This window comes from Leuciscus leuciscus, assembly GCF_965113295.1.
Source record: "Leuciscus leuciscus genome assembly, chromosome: 8".
In the NCBI taxonomy this organism is placed as follows: Eukaryota; Metazoa; Chordata; class Actinopteri; order Cypriniformes; family Leuciscidae; genus Leuciscus; species Leuciscus leuciscus.
Window position 1 is genome coordinate 38,807,176 of NC_138732.1, and position 25,597 is coordinate 38,832,772.

Sequence of the window (25,597 nt, forward strand, 5' to 3'; positions counted from 1 at the left end):
TTAACAAACCTTGGTAACATTTTAACCCCTTAAACCTGAAGTGTACCGCTGGCTTTGTTCCAATTTCCAAATGCTGTAACTTTTGATTACTTTATGCAATCACCACAACATTTCCCCCCTACCTCATTTCCTTCCCGAGTTATTGCATGGCAAACAAGAAAGATAAGCAAAATCATAATAAAAATTATATATATTATTTGACTTTTATCAGCAGTTTCTCGGCTGGAGAATGTCCCCTTATGTAATTTAAATTTTCAAAAAAATGTGTTCTATCAAACGATAGCTACCTTTTGACTCTCCTTGCTGTAGTTTTGGAGTTCTGAGTCTTTAGTTTTGTGTGTGTCATTCAGAAAAAAACAACTTTAAGAATGCCCTCAGGGCTTAAGGGGTTAATCAACTGAACAGCAATGCATTATAGGGAAGACAAATATTATTAGACACATAAACATGTCATGCATGTGAATGACAAACAGAAGAACATGAGTACTGGTCCCACAGGGCAAGAGACTGCCCGAAACTCTCTCACTCCTGTCCCGTGCCGTTCTTGACAGGACGGTGGTGAGAAACTCTTTAATGTCGTGCAGGTGTTATGAGCAGCGTGCCTGTAGGAACTGAACGCTGTTATTGAGTGTGTGTGTGTTTTGTCTTGTAGATCTGCAGTCTGGCCTGTATGAGCTCTGCTGGCATGTTATCCAGGGCAATCTGAAGGTGGATGTGGCTGCCGGTCTCCTGGCTGATGTTACGGTGAGTGCTGATCCCCTTTTCACCTGCACTGAGACTGTACACGTCCCGACATATACCCCTTTTCCACCAAGGCAGAGCTGGTGCTGGTTCGGAGCCAAAGCCTAGTTTCAAATCGGTTCTTTGTTTTTCCACACGCAAAGCACCAGCTCCAAACCAGTAAAACTGGTTCTTAAGTAGCACCAAATCATTGCAGGGTCTAGAACGGAGCCAAGAAAGAACCGCTTGCGTCAGAGGCTGGGGGCGGGGTTACCGTGGCCAACAAGACTGAAGAGAAACTTGTGACAAATAGCAGCTAATCGAGCTAACAGCAGCTAAACACGATGGAACGCGATTAAACAAAAACAGCAGTGGTCAGACGACGAAACAAGCTGCTTTCTTGCACTTTGGTCCTCTTCAGAAGTCCAGAGTAAGTTAGACGGGGCTTCGCGGACGAAACCGGTTTTGCAGAAAATACAAAGAGAAATGGCTGAAGCGGGGTTCGCCGCGCTAACGTTGCTGGGAAAGATGAGACGTAGCTGTGACGTAAGACCTGGCTCTGCGCTGGCTCTTTTAGCCTGTGGAAAAGCAAACCGGTTCTTTGGAGGCTCGTCAGTCGAACCAACTCCGAACCGGCACTAGCTCTAGCTCCGAACCAGCACCTGGTTCTTGTTGGTGGAAAAGGGGTAATACACCGAACAACAAACTGGTGTCATTTTGAACAAAATCAGTTTGTTTGGAGTTTGTTTTGGGAGTTTAGTGAGCATGGAGACTCTAAACTTCCAAAATGACAAATGTATCATTAATATAGTCCAGGGTTTCCGAGGGGGAGTTTAGGAGAAGAAGAATGCCAATGAATAAAGACTGAATTTCACTCAGTTCCACATGAAAATTTAAACATTCAAAAAACATTGTAGTTCATGAGATGTTTGGGTTGCTTTGATGTGAAATAGGGCCTTATGAAATCAGTAAAAACAAATCCCCAATTCCATTTGTTCCTTTTCATTTTTTCTGGGTTCCGTATTTTTTTTTTTTCATTTTAATGGTTAAATTAAATGTTAGCAATCAAAAAGCATGTTTAATTAATCGAAATCATGAAGCTTATACATTTTTAGCAACAATTTATTAAAATGATAAAAATGACACATTTAGGGCCCTATAAAATGCGTTCTATTTTTTTCTCAAATTCTGTTTTATTCTATTTGACCAAATTCTGTGTTTTCTGTTTTAATTGTTCTGGATAACATTTTAACTTTTACATTTTAAGTTTAATTTTTATAATCAAAAAGCATTTCTGATTAATTGAATTAATAAAAACAACAATTTATTTTATTTATTTACAAATTCTGTTGTGCTTTTAAATTTTTCTGGCAATCAAATATAGACACAAAACATTCATTTTACATATCTTTTAATCATATGAAATAAAAAAAAAATTGTCAAACAAAGTGATGCACAACAAAGCTTACTGTTAACATTAAAACATGGAAGACAAAAGGTGATTATTCCTTAAAAAATTTAGTTTTTATAATTATAATAATTTTTTATAATATTGTTAGCATTTCATTGATGCGTTGCTACATTCTACTGTACATTATATTTCTGTCACAATTTTTTCAAGTTAAACAGTTTTATTTTGACGGCTTGCAGCAAAGACCTTTGAGTTTCTGTGTGTTTATGATATGACGATAGTTTTCTCAAATGAATCGGTGAAATGCTGATGAAGTGACTCAGAGTGGCTCTGGAGCTGAAGTTCATGCATTCATGTCTTCATATAGTGAGACGGCAGAGGCTGAAAACACCGCCAGCGTGACACGCGCGTGCTTGTGTGTGTGTGTGTGTGTGTGTGTGTGATTAATAAAAACATTCATTCACACAGAGACACAGAACATGTAGGATTCATATTTAAATAGTGTTTTGTGGTTTAATGTTCACACACACTAGTCTTAATTTCTCCATGATTTAAGTGTACTGACCTACTTTTTATTGATTCATTTCGGAAATCATAGGGCCCTAGTGACATGTACTGGGCTCTTGTGAGTGCCTCATCCCCCATTTATTGTAATTGGTTGAAAATGTACAACCAACTCAACTCAAGAAAATATTACCTTGTTTAAAGTAAGATCATAGTCATATGGGTTTGGAACAACATCTGTGTGAAATAAATGACACATGCTTCATTTTTATGCCTTTACGGCTGCACACAGAGTATGTTGCACTCAAATTACAAGCATTCTTTGTAGACTGATCACAAGGACACATGACACCGTGTGAAGTCCAGCTCGGACACCTCAGAAACTCTGTCCTGCTGAGATGTGAAGTGTGTGTCACTTTCACTCAGCGTTCTGATCTATGTGGACTCTGCTGATGCTGTGACTCCTCATCCAGCGAGATGAACCTCTCCTAAACACAGTGATCGATCACACACTTCACATCTCTACTTGTGTTGCGTCGAGTGTGTTGATGTCCAGTGAACCGGGAATCTCCAGCGTGAAATTGAAATGCTCTAAACATGTGTGGGATGTGCCAGTGACGGCGATCATGTTTGTGTTTCAGGAGCTGCGGGACGACATGGCCTCTATTTTAGCTGATGTTTTCTGTATATTAGGTAAGTCTGCGCCTGCTAATGATGATTAACCAGTGTGTGCCAACAGTTCATCCGAGTGTCTTCTCATTTGTCCCGGTGAAGAAGAGCCAGGATGTGTTTGCATTGAACGACGGTTGTGTTCCTCGCACGAGTGAACGCGCTTATTAAACTGCAGTCGTGTGTTCACGTAGATCGCTGTTCTGACAGATGTTTGCATAAATCAGCGGCTGAATCTGAAGGAGCTGGAGAGTCTTACTGAACTTATTCTAATGAAGCTCTCAGAGTCCCTGCTGTTGGTTTGTCAGGCCCACTGTGATTGATTTAAATGTTAATTTAATGTCGTACGGAGATACAACGGTTCTTGAAACCTTCACAGAATCCCTGCAAGTTCATTACCGATAAAATGCTTTGTTCCAGCATTTAATGCTAGCTTTGAAAGCTAGTTGGCAGACATATTTATATTCATAAACTGGATTTTACCTGTTAAAATGACCTTTAGAATAAGAAGAGCCACATCTCTCTAACCATAGATTGTTGATTTCACTGGCCTGGAAAATAAAGGAAAATGAGAGCATTGTTTTAGTGAGGATAAGACAAAAATATAGTTTTTTCAATACATAGTGATTCTGATTATTAGAAACTGATTGAGTGCTTGTTTTCTGCATTATTTACACTAACTTATGCTCTCTCTTCTCTACATGCGGAGTTGTATTACAATATTAATGTTTCTGTCTAATTATTTGTGATTTATTATGAAGAGTTATTAATAATTGGTATTACTGTGGTGTTTAAGTAAGACTTGGATACTGTTCACATTTGATGCCATTAATGCTGTGGCAATTTTACCCTGCGTATCAAAAATGGTATTGAATATCCATGTTTTTCCCCCGAGATATTGTATCAAATCATGATTATTGGAAATTTAACAGTATGCCAGTTTTTCAGCAGATGAAACATCTTTAAAAACACTGTTTTTTTCCCAGTACTTGTTGTAAGCATCAATTAAAGTGGCAGTATATGTACAAAACACATGAATAATTGATTTCTACATGCCTGACTTCATATAAACGCACTTGACCTGCATGTGATATTGTTGATTCTGCAGATATCGAGACCGGCTGTTTGGAGGAGAAACACAAGCGAGATCATTTTACCCAGTTGGTTGGAGCCTGTTTGGTGAGTTGTGTGAGAGTTGTGTGAGAGTTGTGTGAGAGTTGTGTGAGAGTTGTGTGAGAGTTGTGTGAGAGTTGTGTGAGAGTTGTGTGAGAGTTGTGTGAGAGTTGTGTGAGAGTTGTGTGAGAGTTGTGTGAGAGTTGTGTGAGAGTTGTGTGAGAGTTGTGTGAGAGTTGTGTGAGAGTTGTGTGAGAGTTGTGTGAGAGTTGTGTGAGAGTTGTGTGAGAGTTGTGTGAGAGTTGTGTGAGAGTTGTGTGGGTCGCTTTAATGTTTCATCGGGGCCTATGAAATCAGTTTTATTTTCCCCCAAATTTTATTAAATTTTTTGACTATTTTAATGCTTTAATTAAATTGTAGTAATCAGAATGCATGTCTAATTAATTGAAATCATGAAGCTTACACATTTGAACAATGTATTAAAAGGTTTACAAAAATTACATAATAAGGGTCCTATGAAATATGTTCTCTTTTTTTTTTCAAATTCATTTAAAAAAAAGAAAACAAATCTGTGTTTTCTGTTGTAAGTGATCTGGGTTCCATTTTAATTGTGTAATTACATTTTAATAATCCAAAAGCATTACTGATTAATTTAATTTGTAAAATTCATTTTTAGGGCTCTACATAAATAAGGCCCTTTTTTATTTTTTTTCTGCCAATCAGCTGAAGACATAAAACATTAATTGAACTAATCTTTTAATCATATGGAATTAAACAAACATGTTTGTCAAACAAAGTGCTGCACAAACAGAGCTTTACTGTTAAAATGAAAATATGGAAGAAAAAAGTGATTGTGCCTCAAAAAAATAGTTTTTATAATAATGATTAATATTGTGAGTATTCCTACATTGCGACACTGTTTGTTGAGTAGAACACCATGTGATGGTCCTCATAGCCACAGTGTGGCAGTAATGCGCTTCGAGACGCATCTCTTCTTTCTCACACTGCGGTTGAGGAAATGCTTTTTTAATTTTCTTGTTCTGTGCATACGCGAGTGTGTGGCCGATCCCCTGACTCTGAAGATTAGCTGAAGTATTGAGTGGCCCAAATTCTATCCTCTAGTGAAAAATGAAACTGCGCTCGCAAAGGGCCGCTCTTCTCCCGTGATCAAACCTCCAGCACTGTGCGGGTTCATGCGAGACTCTGGGCTTTTGAGCATGTTTATTGCAGCTCAACACAATGAGTTTGTGATGGGATGGCTTTATAATGGCAGTCGGGTGACTCATCGAGACCCGCTCTCCTATCTTCGCCTGATTAGTATGCAGATACAGGTTTGTTATGCAGTGTTATTAGTGTCTTATGTAAGTCTCGCTGAAGGCCGCTGAGGTCGGATGTGGGCAGCGTCACACTCATGGGTGCAGGGGATATTATTCTAGTGTTTTGATGAGTTTAATTCTGGTCTTATCCTCATGAGAGAGCTTCCACAGCTGTTTTGGTGACGAGTGTCTAATTAACGGCATTGTCTGTCTGTTGTTGTTCAGATCTGTGTTCCTGATGGTGTGCTGAAAGAGAGATTGGATCCAGAAACGCTGGAGTCTCTGGGACTGATCAAACAGGCTCAACAGTTCAACCAGAAGATTGTCAAAATCAAGACCAAACTATTGTAAGTCTCATTTTCTGCTGTGAAACGCCATTGATTGCATTTTTCCCTGTGAATGTAAAACCTATACAACAATGGGTCTAACGAAGCCCTCATGTCACGAAACTGAACTCACGATACCATATTATTGCGATACTCCAAAGACATGTGATAAAAGGTTAGCAAAAAATAACTGTTGATTAAAATGGTAAATTTGGTTTTATATTGAGGGTTTAAATGAATAGTCTTGGATTTGGTGCTGGAAACCCAAAGCACAGGACAATAGAGACGCCAGAATAACAATATTCATGATTCTGAAGATGAAAATACTGAATTATTTTAGACTAATCACTGACTAGATACATTTAAAATAATGTAAGCCACTTTTTACTGGTAACCACAAATATTTAATGTAGTTCTGACACTAAAACTCTGAAAACTTGAATTTTTTCTCACACAGAAATATTAATTTTGGGTGAACTACATATGATACATATTGATGCATTTTTGTATTGTGATATATTGTGACACCCCTACTACATTATGCTAGATTAGCATTTAGCTGATGTCTCTTGCCTATCCCATCTGCAAGGGCATAACTCTTTAATGTGCTGTGTACCGAGACAACATTTGGGCAGTGCAGCCTCAGTCCTCTCAAACTCTAGTGAGCTGATTGCTTAGATTTACAAAAAGAAAAGAAAGAAAATGCTTTCTAGATAGGAAGCTTGTATGGTTTTGAGAGATATTTGGATTTGCAGAATACATAGATATGAATTTGAGCCGTATGCAGGGCCTATGATTTCCACAATGTGGAAAATGGATACAAATATAATTTTCTGTATTATGTGGAATGTCAGAATTTGGCACGGTTTGGAGGAATAAGTCAAAAGTTGGGCTGTACACCTCATCAAATCATGTTATGAACTAATGTCTGTGAATACTAAACCACAAATAGTTTATAATATGAAAGTCTGCACGTATGAATGAATCTCTTCTGCAGCATTTCACCATTTCCTTTGACAAAACTATCATCAGATACACAGAAACTCAGAGGTCTTCATGACAACCCGTCAAAATAAACGTTCAGTAATGGCCAATAGTGACGTCCAGAGGGGATTGGTCTGGGATAATTGTTTTTAATGACCCTATAAGTTTGATTTAACCATCAAAATATGAGGGTACAACAAAACACTAAACTTGGTTAAGGTTTCAAGTTATTTATCTGACAATATAATTTAACAAAAAAGGGGTAAACTACAGCTAAGGGCTTTATTTTACTATGCAAAAAAAAAAGAAAAAGAAAGCTGACAGCAAAGACCGTACACTGTCTACAACATAATTAGTTATTCATATTTTGTTGGTTCTCTCTTGATTTTGAATGTTCATAATTTGTTTGTACGACAGCCTGGCTAAAAATGATGTCGGCACAATTTGGCATGTTTTATTGCGTTATAAAACTAGAATAACTGCACAATATGCTTACACAATCTTTAACAGATTTTTAAGAATATTTAAATAAAGGGTGAAGTAGTAAATTTCCTTAGGCTGGGCATCACTTTTATCCAATGCTGTATTACTATTGTACAGTAGAATATACCTCTCAAAGTCATTTGATAGAAGTCAGGGAAAAATAAAATGGATTTTTAATGAAAAGAAAACAACCTTTCATGGAGCCTACATTTTTTTTTTTTATAATAAAAAACATAGTTATTAAATTGAATACATTTTGTGATTTCAATTTATTTAGACTTGCTTTTTGATTATCAACATTTAATTGAACCATTCAATCAGAGTAAAAAAAAAAAGAACCCCAGGAAAATTAAAATGGAAAAAACTGATTTTGAAAAAAACAACAACAAAAAGTTTAATAAAACTGCATAAAAAAAATAAATAAAAAAAATGGATTGGATTTAGTCCTACATATGCCTTACTATACTATAGCAACAGTCTGGTTGTAGAAGTAAAAACCCCATTCACTTTCTCCATAGGGGAATTGATTTAACAATAGCTCATAAACATTTAAAGACTGACATACTGTGAACTACAGAGTTGGTAATCAATGCTTTTGATGATGCCATCAGCCAGCATTATGTCAACTTATTTTTGATAAAATCATGTTTAACAGCAGAATTCCCAGTGGAAAAACCACATTACCCATGATTCTGATCTGATTCTGAGAAATCTCTACCAATCAGAGTCGACACAAGTAAACTCCCATGATGCACTGCAAGGAGTGTAAGAGTTAGTCTTCCTGTGCTGTCAAACTAAAATATACTGCTACTATGTACATAATCCAAATTTATATCAATATCTATTACTTTTAATTCCGTTTTATCACTCCAGTTTTTTTCCTAGAGATTGGACGGCATGTTTTGCCGCCTCACATTAAAGCAAATTGAATAACTTGTTTTGTACCTGATCATTTGCACCTGAAGCGCAGAGATCGACCTCTGCTGAGATCAGATGACAGTCGAGCTTTTAGATTTAGTCACTGGGTATAAAACACCTGGAGTTCGTGTGCCGTGTTGTTCTCTGTCAGACACGAGTCACTGCGTTCTGCACATTCAGCATGTTGTTGTGAGTCTATAAAACGTCCCCAGCTTCATTTAGCTGTAAATGAAAGGCATAGCCTGAACTCCCCTGATGATGATTAATTTCATGCCTTTGTGTAGGTCTTTCTTAATGAGTTTTTATCAAGATTACAGTGCCCTGAAAGCCCTCGCTCTACCCACACCACAGCTCTTCTCGGGACACATAACGGGCTTTCTTTGACAGAAGCATGTTGGAGTGAAGTAATTGGTTTCATGTCTTCTTCTGAGGCGCCTGGCACACGTCTGAGGGCCCGTGACCACTAGACCTCAGCTCTGATGCGCTTCGTTATTTTCAGATGATTGCATGAAGTTATTGTTCGGTCACAGTGTAACCATCCATCTTTCACTCTGTAGTTACAAACAGCAGAAGTTCAATTTGTTGCGTGAGGAGAATGAAGGTTACGCTAAGCTGATCACGGAGCTCGGGCAGGATCTGACCGGCAATCTCACCAGCCACGTCGTCCTGGAGAACATCAAGTCATTAATAGGTACGCTACACACCGCATCACCTTTCCTAATCCCCCGTGAGAGAAACTTCATTATTAAACATCGCTCTACACTGATGATGATGATGATGATGGCTGACAGTAGATCTTCTTGAGTTCAGTGCTTCTTCTCAACTAGGGGCTGCAGAATGACTGTGAGAATTTTAATAATAAAAAGCAATTAAAGACTACATGATTTCTAGGGCTGGGTAAAAAAATATTGATTTCTCGATTTTAATTCATTCTCATTTTTACGAACCGATATCGATTCTTAAATCCCAAGAATCGATTAGTCATCCTGTTTTCAGTTGATGAATGAATGTAACATTGTAGCGCGCATCCCATCCAATAACTCGCAATAATCTTTGTCCTTTGATACTATTGATATGAAACAAAATCTCAGATTTCAAATTACATCAATTTTTTTACGAAATTCAAAAACATAAATATAGTTTTGTCGCTGTGGCGTGAGATCGCTCTGGCTCAGCTCAAGAGAAGCACATGATCTTCTCTTCCACCTTAATAATACCAGTTACTGCGCGAAATAAACATGAATGAGCATCTGAAAGTGTGTTTAAAGGTAGAGTACAACTTATTGAAATCCATATCATGTGACATGGAATCGCTCAATCAGTGTTTCAACCGTGGAAAGACGTCAGTAAAACAACAATGTCATGTAACGTCACATTTACCTCAGAAAAACCATATCCAGTGACCATAAACTCATTAGTCAGCTAGAAAAATTAACTCTAGAGAGGAGCATTTTGCTAAATATATGCACCATATTACATATTCATTATAATTTTTAATGTTCTTCAATATTTAATGCATGTTTGAATAAATCTGGCAAGTTTTAATGACAGCCACCATTTAAATGTTTATTTCATATAACTTTATTATTATAAAAATAAATAAGTGTAATTTAAGTGTTTGTTACATAAATCATTAAATTTTTACCTTCAATATTATAGTAGGCTAATGAAGCCTATAGGCTACCACTGACTCCCATAGTTCACAGCATTAGTTAAGAGATTTGTTTTCCTTGAGAACATTTGCCATGTATTGTACCTGATATCCAAAATAATCAATATCGAATCGAATCGAATTGTGAAATTTGTGTCTCTCCCCAGCCCTAATCATTTCCTCATTAGCTTCACGTGGAATGTCATCACGATAAAGCTAGGCAGCGACAACGGTATCAATAAACACCAGTACAGTATCAGTCGACAACAATAGCTGTTTCCATCCAGAGTCGGACTCCGTCTGATTTGACCTTATGCGCAAAATTGGAATATTGCATAAAACATTTGTGAATGAAGCATTGTTTCCCTACTGTGAGCCGAAGAGAATCGTCACTCCCTGATAAACTGGTGCTAAATATCACTGAGAAATATGGAAGTTGCTGCAGTGGGAGAAGCCACTCTATATATAATAATGTTTGACTTTGTGTATATATAATATATTCTCAGAGCGTGCAGAAAAAAGACATGGTGAAGTTAGCTTGCTCTCTGAGGCGAATGGCTGCTGTTTGGGAACGCAGTCGTGTTAGACAGTTCTGGGAGGGAATTATACAGGATCACTGTGACGACAGCCATTGCTCAGGCCCTTCAGACGCTGTTAGTCCAGTTATGCCGTCTCAACGCAAAGTCTTATGATGCGCATGGATTCATTTATTCGTTTAAAAAAATCACTCATTTAAAAAAAAACATACATGTTTTTTATGTGATATCCCAAAATGCGCATAAAAGTAGGTAGATGGAAACATAGCTAATATCTTATTGCTGTTAATATGATATATATACAAATAAATGTACATTTATTATGACGTTTTTTAAAATATGCGTTATTTTATGTTCCCAATCTGCTCTTTAACAAAGCATTAAACACATTTCTTACCTATGAAACTTTTGTAAACTTAATATGAAATGCATGACGAAAATGTGTGTTGTGTGTGTTTATTTATTTATTTATGTATTTATATACACTACTGGTCAAAAGTTTTAGATCGGTAAGATTTTGTATTTTTTTTAAAGAAGTCTCTTCTGCTCACCAAGGCTGCATTTATTTGATTAAAAAACACACAAAAACAACAAGAGTAATATTGTGAAATATTATGACAATTTAAAATGACTGTTTTCTATTTTAATATATTTTAAAATGTAATTTATTCCTCAGATTTGATGTGAATATTTTATTTCGAGCTAAAGAAAAGAAAAACACAAATATATATATACATAATAAAAGAGAAAAAAAGACAAAATAATTTACATTACAGCTCGAAAAGGAGTGGGAAGAAGACAAGCTTATTGACTCCCACCCCTGTTCATAAACCCAAATAACAATAGACAACAACACTGCATATTTCTTACCATTTTACAAAACAACTATCAACCGAGATGGTTACATATTAACAAATGCGACACTGCATTATACCAGGTCAATATTTACAGTATCTCACACACTACAACCAGTGTATTATTTCTGTCTCCCATACAGAATTCATTACCATGTTGGCATTACCGTTATTCACCATTATTTACAGATGAAAGCTGAATTTTCAACATCATTACTCCAGTCTTCAGTGTCACATGATCCTTCAGAAATCAGTCTAATATGATGATTTGATGCTCAAAAAACATTCTTTATTATTATCATCAATGTTGAAAACAGTTGTGTAAAAAATTTTTCAACATTTTATTGATGAATAGAAAGTTCAAAAGAACAGCATTTATTTAAAATAGGATATTTTCTAACATTATAAATGTATTTACTGTAACTTTTGATCAGTTTGACTCATCCTTGATGAATGAAAGTATTGATTTATTTTATTTCTTTCACCAAAAAATAAAATTAAAATTCGTACTGACCCCAAACTTTTGAACGGTCGTGTTTAATGTTACAAAAGCTTTAGATTTCAGATAAAAGCTGTTCTTTTGAACTTTCTATTCATCAAAGCATCATGAAATAAAAATGTAAAAAACATGATAAATGTAAAATGATAATAATCATAAATGTTTCTTGAGCATCAAATCATCATATTAGAATGATTTCTGAAGGATCATGTGACACTGAAGACTGGAGTAATGATGCTGAAAATTCAACTTTGATCACAGGAATAAATTACACTTTACTATATATTCACATAGAAAACAGCTGTTTTAAATTGTAATAATATTTCACAATATTACTGTTTTTGTTTGTATTTTTAATCAAATAAATGCAGCCTTGGTGAGCAGACTACTTTTAAAAACATTAAAAATCTTACCGATCTAAAACTTTTGACCGGTAGTGTATATATATTTTCTCTTTATTTATAATGAAGCAGTGTGTAGTTAGAAAGTTCATGAAGATTAGGTGTTTTAAACTGATCGGCGTCAGTATTGGCAGATGTTGCAGTATCTGTATCGCACAGATAAAGTGTTATTGACCCATCAGTAATAAAAACACATGTAGAGTGAGCCAGTCGGACACACGACAGATGAACCTCTGACTCTTACCCCGGGCCATTGGGCCGTCTCTGTTGAGCCCTGATAATGACTGGGACTGCAGCCCAGAACTGAAGTTTCTGATCAGTCGAGTGAGCTCAAACCAGCTGTCATAATCATCACTGTCACTGAGATCATGAGGTGGTGCAGTTCCTCACACATGAGTGTTGCGTCCTCAGGATGCTTCAATCTGGACCCGAACCGAGTGCTGGACATCATCTTAGAGGTGTACGAGTGTCGCTCGGACCACGATGAGTTCTTCATCCCTCTGATCAAGTCCTACATGTGCGAGCACCAGACCCTCTGCCACATGCTGGGCTTCAAGTTCAAGTTCCACCAGGTATGATCCAACACCAGTGCAAACACACACTGATCAGACAGCTCGTCATTACCATTAAATACACAGTACTGTTCATTTCCTTAACCAGAAGTAAGACGACAAAATGTTCGTCAATGACCTTTTTTCCGTGACTAAGATGAGACGACATGATAACTGTGACTATATTAACATGCAATATTTATCTTAATAATCTCTCGACTATATTTGCGATTGTTGAAGCGGAATTAATGCAATACAACGTGTGACAATACAGTCTTTATGCTGTTGTTTTAATAGAAAAACATTAGTGTAATTGGGAAATATTGGAATTACTGTTATGAATTTCATGTTTTATTTTTTGAAAAGTTTCTTGTTTGGCCCGTTTTCATAATGTAGAGAGTGTGCAAATTTATATGATAAATAGCCTATAATAAATCAGGAAACTAGATTAGGCCTAATGAACCATGCATATGAGTTGACCTTCTCTTCTTTTGTGCTTTTTAGGTGAAAGCGTGCCATAATTCTGATGAAATGTAAAAATACGTTTCTTAAATGACGACAATCGTTCATAATTCTGAGCATAATAATCATGATTATCAATTTAACCATTATGCAGCTTGACCAAATGTGACCAAGTTTTAACTGACTAAAACTAGACCAAAATACTCACATTTCGTCAAATAAACAAAACATGAGAAGGTTGACTAAATATGATAACATTTAAAAAGTATATCTGACTCAGGACTAAGACTAAATAAAAATAAAAATAGCTGACAGAATTAATACACAGACATGTGACTGAATACTTTTGCTCCAAGCCTAGACAGTGTTGGTGTTTTAGCACATGCTGAACTGCCTGTTTGGGCCAGGGGTAGAAATGCATTGGGACTTGGGGCAAAAATGCCATCAAAATGAACAAAATACCCCCTAAAGTCAAGATAAGGGGGCAAAAAGACTCCTAACTTTTATAACTAAATCTGTTACAGCCGAATTAAACTAAATCAAAAATAAATTAAAATGCTAAATGAATGGAAAGCGTTGATTACGGCATTACATGTACATCTGATCTGATTTCTTTTTACACATTTTGCAGATAAGCAATAAATAATCCTAAATGCCCTGTCAGACGCAGTGTCTCTTCCACCTCTGCTCTGTAAAGATCGGCTTCGGGGATCAGTTTATCTGTAGCAGTCTACAGTAGACCAAAAAGACAACACAGATATATTCAAAAAAGTCATTATAAAAATGGCCTTTACAAGCTTTAAAAGCCCCTTAATAGAAAAGCTAATTCCTGACCCTGGTTTGGCTCTCATGTATGCATTTACATTTTTATTCAATAAGTTAGGCACATTACTAGGCTTTAAAGCACAGCCAGTGTTGGGCATAATGTCAGAAATGTTTCCAGCCGTTGTGTCTGAGTGTTCGTCATTGCAGTGCAGAATATATCAGTTGGCATGGCAACTATTCTAAATAACTCCCTTTAGTTTTATTCTTATTATTGTGCTGTAATATTCACTGACTCATGCAAGACGACTGCTTCATCAGGTTTCATTTTCTGACTTAACTTTTATTCAAATGTACAAAAGTAGATAAGCTTGTAGATATAGTGAGCATGATTTTGCACGCCTGGATTTGTCCGCCCCGCTCCTGCCTGTCTGTAGTCGTGTTGATCTGGGTTATCTCTGTGTCCACAGGAGCCTAATGGAGAAACGCCATCCTCTCTGTACCACATCGCTGCAGCTCTTCTTCAACACAACCTCATCGCTCTCGAAGACCTCTACGCTCATGTGAGTGGAACGATCATGCCGTACATCAGCACTGTGTGACGATACTAGACTTCTGGAACGGTTTGTAATCGTGGATCAACGGCCACATAAGCCGCCTTTCCACTGCGCACGACAAACGACAGCCGTCCGACCAGAAGTCATTGATTTCCATTGGAGAGTCGTACGGGAGGAAGTTCCCATCATATGCGTATGCCGAAATTTCGGATCCGATTTGAGCTTCGGATTCGTTGAAATATCTGAACTTCTGCGGTTAGACCGAATGCGACCGGTCGACCGGATGTGATTCTAATCAAAACTATGAGCGCGAAGCTAGAATTATCAGTATTTTAACATTTTTATTGTCATTCTGTAAACGCTATTTCTGCAAAATAGCTGTTATAAAATATTTTTTTCTGCCATAATTATTAATTATTAAATCAATATTTATATTGATTAGCTCTATAAAATCGACTATGATTTTATTTTTGGATGTATTGAGGGTCCTTTGTTTTGTGTGGATATATTCATGCATGCGTTATATTAATTAAAATCATAAATTTTGCCGTTGTGAATAGCCGAGGGTAACGGTTGCTTCACGACCAGTTTCAAGGTTCGGTGCGACCGACACTAGGGGGAGAAGTGCGACGATCGTATGCGAATGTCGTGTGCAGTGGAAAGGGGGCTGTACACACTGACATGCTTTTTGTTATTTAAATGCATTTCCGCGTGAGTCGCTGATGAAATTGCGATGACTGACGTGGTGGTAATCATGGCAACGTTTCGGCGTCTAGCGGCTGTGAACAAGAAACACAGGGGGATATGCATCAGTTTAAGTGCCTAGTCCTTTACCTGGAGACTTCAGTCCCAGCCCTGATCTCACACACACACCATGTGCTCCTGATGATCTCAACCAGCGGGTTCAGGTGTGTTGGATCAGGGTTGCTGCTGAACTTTGCAGGAAGAGAGATCTCCAGAAACAGGATTAGACATTGCTGGTTTAACCTAATCTAACCAGTCTGCATGTATAATCTATAGGGGTGCACTGAAAATGTCTGTCTTCGGCCGAAAGAGAAAATTGGCTGAAAATATGAGCTGAAAATGCGCTGTCATGAAATTTCTGTGTCTTAGTAGAGCTGCATGATTCTGGACAAATTGAGAACCACAATTTTTTGGGTTTTCACAATCTTCCTTTTCTGTCTTAATTGGATTCAAAATTGTCAGATGACTTCCTTTTGAACAGAACGGGTAGCAAATGCCATCCTTTTAGGTAGTTTAGAAACATAATTCTGCTTAATAGAATTACAGACGCACTTTGACTCTATTTACACATGGTATTAAAATGTGTCCATGTGGACGAGATTGAATATTTGATGGTGGGACCTACATGTATCTGGAGCATCACGCTCATAATAGAGCAGCTTACAACATAGTGCCAGCTTGATGTCATGCTTGGGTTAATGCCATTTAGATATTCACATTTCATATTCAGAGAGAGAAATAGTTGCAGAATCTGCAGCAGAAACACACAATTTGGCGGCTTGTTTTAATACCACGGTTAAATCATGGGAGAATATTAATAAAAGGAGTAGTTCACTTAAAAATGAAAATTGTCATTTACTCATCCTCAAGTTGTTTCAAACCTGTATGTGTTTCTTTCTTCTGCTGAACATAAAGATATTTTGAAGAATATATATATATATAATAAAAATGGAAGTCAATGGGGTCCAAAAACTGTTTGGTTACTAACATTCTTCAAAATATCTTCCTTTGTGTTCAGCAGAAGAAAGAAACTCAATGGTGTGTGTCATCAGTCCTGGACAAACTGAGCTTGTGTTCTTGGGAGCATGATGGTGTGATCCTCTGATTAGGATTAATAGTGACCCTATCTGAACAGAGCAGTGTTTGATGGTAACCCTCATGTCTCTTTACACAGCTCCTCCCACTGGACTCCAACATCGTGGAAGAGCACAAGAGAGAGAACCTGGAGGCCAAGCAGATCGCCCGCAAACTCACCATGGTGGTCGTGCCCTCCGAAAAGACCGAGGACAAGGAGAAGGAAAAGGAGAAGGAGGAGGAGAAGAATGAGAAGGTAACTTATCTCTGCTATAGTTTTAAACTGAAGCGTCACCACTAATGGGCAATGCCCAAATGAGGGTTTAGTGTTGCTATTAAAGAAATAGTAAACCACAAATAAAAATGGTCATTGTTGCTCATGTCATTCCAAAGCCATACTGAAGAAATCAAGTGCTTGAACATAATTATTATTATTATTATTATTATTGTTTTTTATTAAGTCCAGGGCTCAGAAAGTAAAAGTCCTGCCATATGTTTATTCCACCCATGCATTCCACCTCACTAATTAGTTCTCTCTGCTAATTAGCAAATCCTGAGGAGGACTTTTACATCCTGAGGAAGACTTTTACTTCCTGAACCTGGACTTTACACCTCTGCTTGTTTGTTAGTAGTAATTAACCGTGTAAACTGACAATAAATCCCAAATAAATGCAAAGAAACAGTAATATTAACTTATCACATTTATTCATGAAATAAAAAGTAAGCACTGTCAGGACAGATCATAAAACAAAGTGCTTAGAACGGTTTTATATTTAAAAATCTGTGAATTTGTGTCAAGTCTGTGACTGATTTGAAAAGTAATAAAATGAAGAACAAAGCAGCACAATTACATATTACATAGCAACGTAGCAGGACTATTATTTTGCATGTACACTCCAAGACTTCACGCACTGATCTTCAGATGCTAATGATTATCACTGTCAATAAAATCAATCGTAATGGATCTCTTATCGACTTTGTGTTTATACTTTGTCGATTTCAACTGGCTCCCAGAAATGAACAAACTGGCTTTCCCAAATTGACAGAAGATTAGTTTGTTGACACTTAGACCACAGAAGAGTTTTTTAGCATTTAATGGTATAAATCCGTGTAAATGTCAGCGTTTTGCTCTGCTGATCAGGTGCTTGATTACAGCAGTGCATGTTCAGAGACTCCGTCTGACAGGCTGATTCACAGAACGCAGAGATAAGCTGCAGTTTAGTCATGCTGTGTACTAAGTTAATGCTTTCAATTAAATCTTGACTGTGTAATGACAGATGATGCGTTCAGAATGCATGCAGGAATTTCAAAATGCTGTGCAATAGCAGCAAAAGACATTAAAAACGTGCGGTTCATTATTCAGAAGTACTTTATAATTCGATTATGGGGAAAATCATAATCAGGATTATTTTGCTCAATATTAAAATCACGATTATTTAACTCGATCATTGGTGGGTGATATATATATATATATATATATATAATCAGTCTTATTTCATGATGTGAGTAATTTGAAATGTCAATATTATCAATACTTCAGCAGAAACTAATACTAGGTCCTCAAAACCATTACAGAAGACACGTAAACACCCAGAACTAAGTAACTAAATTACAAACAAACAACAACAGGACAAAAACAGGAAGTTGTTCAGGAAGATGTACTGACAGTGGTGTTCAGATAAGTAACAGCCTACAACAGAAATTGAATAAAGTAATCAAATCTAAAATACATTAAATATAGACTAATCCTCATAAAGCGTAACTCTCGCCAAAATGCAACCTAGGGTCTTTTTGTTAATCTACCCGAGTCAAACATTCGTGTAAAAGCATCATTAGAATGGAGTATCAAAAGTAGTCGATCTCCGAATGCAACGTAACATGAGGAGAGTAAAGATGGAATCAGTTCATTACGTTGCATTCGGAGATCGACTACTTTTGACTGACAAAATGCTGGCGTACGGAAACACTAACTGATAAAGTGAGTCGTACTTAACCTTTCTTTTTAGCAAACTCTGTGTGCACAATGTTCTCAATGCTGGAGTTCTGGTGATACTTCGAGCAAAGTTTCGTGTTGTGTCGAGCCTTCTTAGTGTTTTAAAAATAGCGATTTTGATGATATCATAGTCGTGCCCCAAGCTCTCCCATTCAAACGCAATTTGACCGGAAACGGAAATACAGTCAAACTTAAAAGTGGCGTTTCCATTCCATTGACTCGGGTAGATTAACAAAAATAGCCTAGGTTGCATTTTGGCGAGAGTTACGCTTTAAAACTACAGTTTATTCATTCAAGAGCAGCGAGGGATTTTATCTTTGTCTTGTTGTTTGATTAACATGACAGACTGCAGCAGATTTATTAGGCTGTTGTCTCTTTAAGAGCTTCACGGATCCAATATACTGATACACACACACTCTTTCTCAGTGTTTACATTCACTGAAGACATAACCAACTGTGTTCATGAGGATACTTACCATAACACACACTTATTTGGCTGATTTGGATGTCAAGTTTGGGCTTTTAGGGAGGAGCGGAAGTGCACCGCTGTGAAGGAATAAAAATTGAAGTTTGAAGTTTGTCTGTTGCTATAATTACTTTAATGTTTTATTAAATTTCCCTATGCTTGTTTCGGAGATCTGACCAAATCTATAAAGTGTATGCATTGTATTTTATTTAACTTTTGCTTTGGTTTTGAACTAATATAGCCATCAATATCTGGTAAATTAGTGGAAAAATTATTTCTAAATATTACAACCAAGTTATTTTATTTCAACAGAGCAAGAATATTGTGTTTTCCATGATATGACCCCTTGATTCCTGCTCAAGGATAATTTAGAGAATGTTTTACTATTGATTGACCTTTAAAAGTGACCCGTTCATATTGACAATGAAGACGGTAAACCAGGTCTGAATGATTAATCAAATAATAAAGCCAATTTAATGTTTTATCAATTTAATTTCAATGTTTTTACAAATAGTATTAGAGCATCTCCTTTTCTCTCACACATGTAACATTGAATAAAACAGATTGTTGATATGAAAGGCAAAGAATGCGCTGTGAATATAGATTCATGTGATCTTGTGCTTTGAATAAAATATGATTAAAAAACAAAATTCACAAATTATCAAAGCTTTGTTAGTGGAAGCCTCGTTTAAACGTTTTCTCCTCTTTCAACTGAATATATGAAAATCCAGGTTTTGCAGCAGTTGTGGATAATTAGACTTTGCATTAGTGTGACTCGTAAGCTGTAAGGAACACCACAGATGATGTGTGTGTGGAGATAAGAATGTGTCCTGCGCTCCTCTAACGTGTTCCTCCTCTCGTGTCAGCCTCCTGATAACCAGAAGCTGGGTCTGCTGGAGGCTCTGCTGAGGATCGGCGACTGGCAGCACGCGCACAGCATCATGGATCAGATGCCAGCTTTCTACGCCACCTCCCACAGGCCCATCGCCATCGCACTGTGCCGACTGCTTCACCTGACCGTGGAGCCGCTCTACCGCAGGTACAGCTCACACACACACACACACACACACACACACACACACACACACACACACGCGTCTACTGTCCCGGGCCTGGAACACCACTCGTTTACAGTCATCTGTCACTCAATCATTCAGACTGCCATCACAGATCCAACACTTTTTTTGGTTATTTGCAACTCTAAATGAACGGAAACTGTTACGGTGATGAAGACTCTATGAAATAGATTACATTTTTTGACTGTTCAAATTTTATTCAACCATTAAAACAAAAACCATAAAAATGTAAATGGATAATCAGAAATTTTGGAAAAATAATATCTAATCGATTTAATTAATACATCTTTAATACTTACTAACAATAATAGTGCCTTGTTTTCAGACAATCTGTTAAAATATTCTGTGTTTTATGATTTAATATAATTTTATTATCAAAAATGGTGGTAATCAAATTGATGCATTACATTTTATGAAATTAGCTCAATTGTTAAAGTTATCAAAATAAACTAACAATCCCTTTAATTTTTGTTGGCAAGCAAAGTTCTGCACAGCAGAGGTTTACTGTTATTAAAACAGTCATTTAAACTGAGACCCGCTGAACATGTAGAATTTAATATTCATTATTTAATTCAGTGCACAATCCAAATTTGGCCAAACTCCGTGACACTCCACATCATAAAGTAAATGACATTTCTACGACTGGATTCCACAATTCAGTCCTTATTTTCTGAGGTGAATCCAGACAACACACTCAAATCACATGAAATTCATTCTAAATATTTTCACAACAGTTTTGTAAAAGTGACTATTCTTCATAAAAATATAAACATGGAAAAAATGAAGTATTTTTGAGCTATTTTGAGCTGAGTGTACCTGCAGTGTGGCCCACACACACACACACACACACACACACACACACACACACACACACACACACACACACACACACCGTACAGCGACCGGGACTTCCTGCTCATGTGAGCTGTTCTCCGGCTCACAGCTGTAAATCAGACGCGGGTCTTTATGGCTGAGCTGGGATGTCGTGCTGTATTTTCAGGGCTGCAGTCCCCAAAGGTGCCAAAGGGGGTTTGATGAGGCCTCTGAGGAACAAACAGGCCCCTCGTCCGGCCGAGACCTTCGGGGACCTCTCCAGGGATGTGTTCACCATGCTGTGCTACCTGGGCCCGCACCTGTCCCACGACCCCATCCTGTTCGCCAAGATCGTGCGGCTGGGCAAGAGCTTCATGAAAGAGGTGAAGACTGACACACACATGCAACTATATCTTCAGCAGTTCTTTATATTCATTTGTTTTTTTTTGTCCCTCAATCAGAGGGAACGGTTTATACCAACCAGACATTGTTGACTGAGATTTTATATTTAAAGGTGTTCTCAGTTAGCCTGGTAATACCAGACTCTGCTACTTCGCTTTGCTTCGTAGAGAGAGTCTGGAGCTCCGTAATAGAAAAACGTTTTCTTTACCGCCTGGGGGCGCTAGTCTGAAGCTTAAAATCATTGGTTACCCGTAAGCCAATCACATAACGTTTGGTTATGGCGTGTGTTATGCGCATGCTCAGCCGCATCTAACTTCCACTGTAAACACATGTATGATGCGAAAACAAAACCATTGAGCGAAATACCGGAGTGAACATGGCTGTGAACGACTTGTGCAGATTATGTGAAGTAAATCTACACATCCACGGTACAATCAGCGTCTACGTCACGGCTCTCAGCCCGCCCTCTGTTCGTTGATTGGCCGGCTGTTTTCAGGCCGGAGGAAAACGGAAAGCTATGATGCGGTCTCAGACTGAGTACAGAAGGGAAATGAAATTGAGCGGAAGTACGAAGTCTGACGTAGTCAGGCTAGTTCTCAGTAACTTTTTCCTAATTAAAAACAAAACAAAAAACACTTAATGTTATGTTTGTGGTTTATCCCCCTGTTGCTCTTTACATTTTCTGGTGTTTAGACTCTGAGCATAAGCGGTTTGGGTGATGGATGGATGTTTAGTGGTGATGCACAACACTATATTGATCATAATATCTCAACTCTATATTGGCTGTACAATGGCTGTGAGTGTTAGCTCTCATAAATGTAGAAATGATTCAGCACTTCTCACCACTGTTCATTATGCTTATGGACTTCCTCCAGTGGTGTTACATAATTGCACTTGTGTGTTTTTTGGCAGTAAGAATGTAATGGTGTGTCCCAGAGATGATGAGCTTTATATCAGGACTGTATTAGCCCTTCGGCTCACTCTAATGTAACCTGTGTGAGTTGTGCAGTCTCACTTTATTGTTGGCTAGCCTCTATTGATCATCTCTCTCTCTCTCTCTCTCTCTCTCTCTCTCTCTCTCTCTCGCTCTCTCTCGCTCTCTCTCTCTCTCTCTCTCTCTCTCTCTCTCTCTCTCTCGCTCTCTCTCTCTCTCGCTCTCTCTCAGTATCAAGCTGAAAGCAGACAAGAAATCAAGGACAAAACGGTGAGTCATAAGTGGGAATCTAAAGTTTTATCTAAGGTTTATTGCTTTTTTTTTTTTGTCAGGTCAGCGCTGACTGTAAAGTGTATTTGATACGTTTGGCACCAATTAAAACTGTTTGTTTATTAAACCATTAATAGATTCTAGGGATGCACCGATATGTACATTTTGGCTGATACCGATAACTATATATTTGAAAGGCGATATATTGGCCGATAAATCGAAATACATTTTTTTTTTTTATCTAATTTGAGAGCCTGATTACAAAAACAAGTCTCATCATGTCCCAATCACACAATTATAATGATGTTCTCATTTTTTTTTGTGCAGCCTATATGACAGACTTGCGCTGCATGTTGCATTAACTGTATTTTCCTTTTTTTGAAGTGATTCCAATCATATTTCAAGCGGTATAAAACCATCATGTTGAACAGTGCACATCTGAAGTGTCTCAGCTCAAGGAAATAATACAGTATTTATCGGGTTTATACATCGGCCAAATTTTCTCATCGGGCCGATAACGATAAAAATGAACGTATGTTGGCCGACACCGATGTGGTGGCAGATATATCGTGCATCCCTAATACATTCTTCCCAAAAAATATTCTTAATCATTTTTAACACTGAATAGCTTCTAATTTATTTGTATGCGATTGTATTGGATTACTGAGTGCTCGTGTAATGGCCAAATAAGTTCTCTTGAGAGATTCATAAACCGTTCTATACAGTCCAGATATGACTATCACAGGCCGTTGATTAAAGCAGTGACTGGTCTCCAGCTGATTGTGTAGATGCACATGACGTGACGTGTGTGTGTGTGTGTGTGTGTGTGTCTCTGGCAGGACACTCTGCTGAGCTGTTTTCTCAGTATTGCTGATCAGGTGTTGTTACCGTCTCTCTCACTCATGGAGTGCAACGCCTGCATGTCTGAGGAGATCTGGGGCTTCTTCAAACTCTTCCCCTACCAGCACAGGTACGGCCCCGCTCTCTTCACCTGTGGCTCTGCCTGATCTGGACACGGAGAGTTATTTGCTTATATTGCATTAGTTAATTGCATTAGGCAAATTGCCTAATTGGTAAGGTTGCAGGTTCACACTGGACTGCAGTGGACGTACTTCATCACTTGCCACTTAATGAAAGTAATTGAACTTCCACTTGTACACCCAATCTGTTTACTGAATCTGCATGCTACGAGTTTCACATCAGTGTCCTGCTAATGTTTATCATAACGGGTGGGAAAGTGTTTACAGTGGCGTTTGTGGTGCAAGTTGGGAATCTATAAGCACGGGCACACCACGGGTCATATAGCCAACGCTGTTTTTCAAATGTCAAATAATGTTCAATGTTTGTTTCATTCACAATTTTTATTAAAATGTAAGTCACCTCATTTATGATTTACACGTGTAGTGGCCGCGCTGCAAGTTTCGTCCACCTGATGTAGATTCATGTTAATGCAGATTAATGCGCTGCCTTTGTGTTGAACTGGAAGAGCACCGAATTAAATGCGTGTTGCTGTGGGATGACATGTTCTGTTGAGCGGTGCGAGACTCCGCTTCACACCCGCCGTGTCCAAGGCCAGCGTACAAACATTCATAACCACAAGAAGTACAATAGTCAAGTGTATGTATATATAGAGCCGCTCTGGAGAAAACCATGATGTCATCGTCCAGCTCAGTTCAGTTCTCATATAATGGTGTCAAATGTAGATCAATAATATTGTTGAATATTAAATGTCCCCAACTAAGCAAGCCACAAGCCAATACAAGCAGAACACATAACATTTCTTCTATGTAATAAAGTCAAAGGATGACGTTCGACCAACTGTGTGTGTTGGAAACTGTTAAATGTGATGGTGGATGTGCAACATTATGTGCTGTTTTATCACGGGAGTCGTTATATCAAATGATTGTTATGTGTGGTCATATACCAGCTGAAGAATATGAGGCTGTGTTTACTGCTATTCCCTCATCATATTCCCATAGTCCCTCCTTATACACACAGTGAATGCCTTGATGACTATGACACATGTTTTGTGTGATTAGGTATCGCCTCTATGGGCAGTGGAAGAACGAGACGTATGGTAATCACCCCCTCCTGGTGAAGATCAAGGCTCAGACGGTGGACAGAGCCAAATACATCATGAAGTAAGTTTACTTTCTAGCGCAATCTAGATCAGCTCTGCTATATAATCCTGAAACTGAGGCGAGAAGAGGCATTCCTAGTTTTTAAAGGACTTTCAGGATTAAAATCACATGGAGTTTTGAATTGTCTTCATTATCTTGTTCACTGAACATGCTAATGCTGAGAGGATGGTCGTAAAACTCAGCCGTGACGGCCTGGTTTTTCAGTCTCCTAAACTACTGTTATAACACTAAGATATGACACTTATTTAGCAAAGATGCATGAAGTTGATCAGATGTCACAGAAAATACATTCACAGTGTTGTAAAGGAAAATAAATGCTAATACATTCAGATAAAGACTGTTCTTTTTAAACTTTCTGTTTGTCAAAGAATCCTGAGTTTGTTTTTTTATCAGTTTCCATAATTTGAAGCTGCACAACTGTTTTCAACATTGATGATAATAAATTCTTGAGCAGAAAATCAGCCTATTAGAATGATTCCTGAAGGATCATATGACACTGAAGACAGGAATAAATTACATTTCAAAACATAATGTAGAAAAGTTGATTAATAATGATATTTCACAATTTTTAAAAATCCTTCTGACCCCAAACTTGTGAATGGGAAGTGTAGGTACTGTCGAGAGCTACTTGTTTCATCTTGGGCTGTCATGATTCCTGGCTTAAATTCCTCAGACGAGAACCCACGACCCGCATCATCAGACTGTTTTCTAAGACTGCATGATATAATAAAACAGTTTAACAATCGTAATATAACATAGTGCTATTGTGAATTCACAAAGGCTGCGATTAAATTAAACAAATATATGTGCTGCATGTTTAATGGCCTATATATGCACAATATGACAACCCTGATTTATATTTGAAAATCATTTTACATATTGCACATTTTTCATATTTAAATTTTTGTATAGAAAGTAAAATGTACCAACAATCACATTTAAAATAAACACACTGTGGCGTAACATA

At 37.6% G+C, this 25,597-nt stretch overlaps 1 protein-coding gene and 1 long non-coding RNA gene across 3 annotated transcripts in view; both read left to right on the forward strand.

Annotated features, from left to right (window-relative positions):
- The window catches only part of thoc2 (THO complex 2), a 90,583-nt gene that overhangs the window by 6,863 nt on the left and 58,123 nt on the right, over positions 1 to 25,597 (forward strand). For both annotated transcript variants that reach the window (XM_082178259.1, XM_082178260.1), the window contains exons 3-15: positions 653 to 744; positions 3,277 to 3,328; positions 4,413 to 4,483; positions 5,959 to 6,080; positions 9,002 to 9,135; positions 12,797 to 12,957; positions 14,631 to 14,723; positions 16,636 to 16,791; positions 19,861 to 20,033; positions 21,071 to 21,266; positions 22,451 to 22,489; positions 23,329 to 23,459; positions 24,529 to 24,630. In XM_082178259.1, coding sequence (XP_082034385.1) covers positions 653 to 744; positions 3,277 to 3,328; positions 4,413 to 4,483; positions 5,959 to 6,080; positions 9,002 to 9,135; positions 12,797 to 12,957; positions 14,631 to 14,723; positions 16,636 to 16,791; positions 19,861 to 20,033; positions 21,071 to 21,266; positions 22,451 to 22,489; positions 23,329 to 23,459; positions 24,529 to 24,630 — 1,522 coding nt within the window. The remainder of the gene's footprint in view (positions 1 to 652; positions 745 to 3,276; positions 3,329 to 4,412; positions 4,484 to 5,958; positions 6,081 to 9,001; positions 9,136 to 12,796; positions 12,958 to 14,630; positions 14,724 to 16,635; positions 16,792 to 19,860; positions 20,034 to 21,070; positions 21,267 to 22,450; positions 22,490 to 23,328; positions 23,460 to 24,528; positions 24,631 to 25,597) is intronic.
- LOC309505154 lies at positions 21,273 to 22,400 on the forward strand. The gene is made up of 2 exons (XR_014208332.1): positions 21,273 to 21,678; positions 21,724 to 22,400. It is a non-coding gene; the product is annotated as an uncharacterized lncRNA (long non-coding RNA).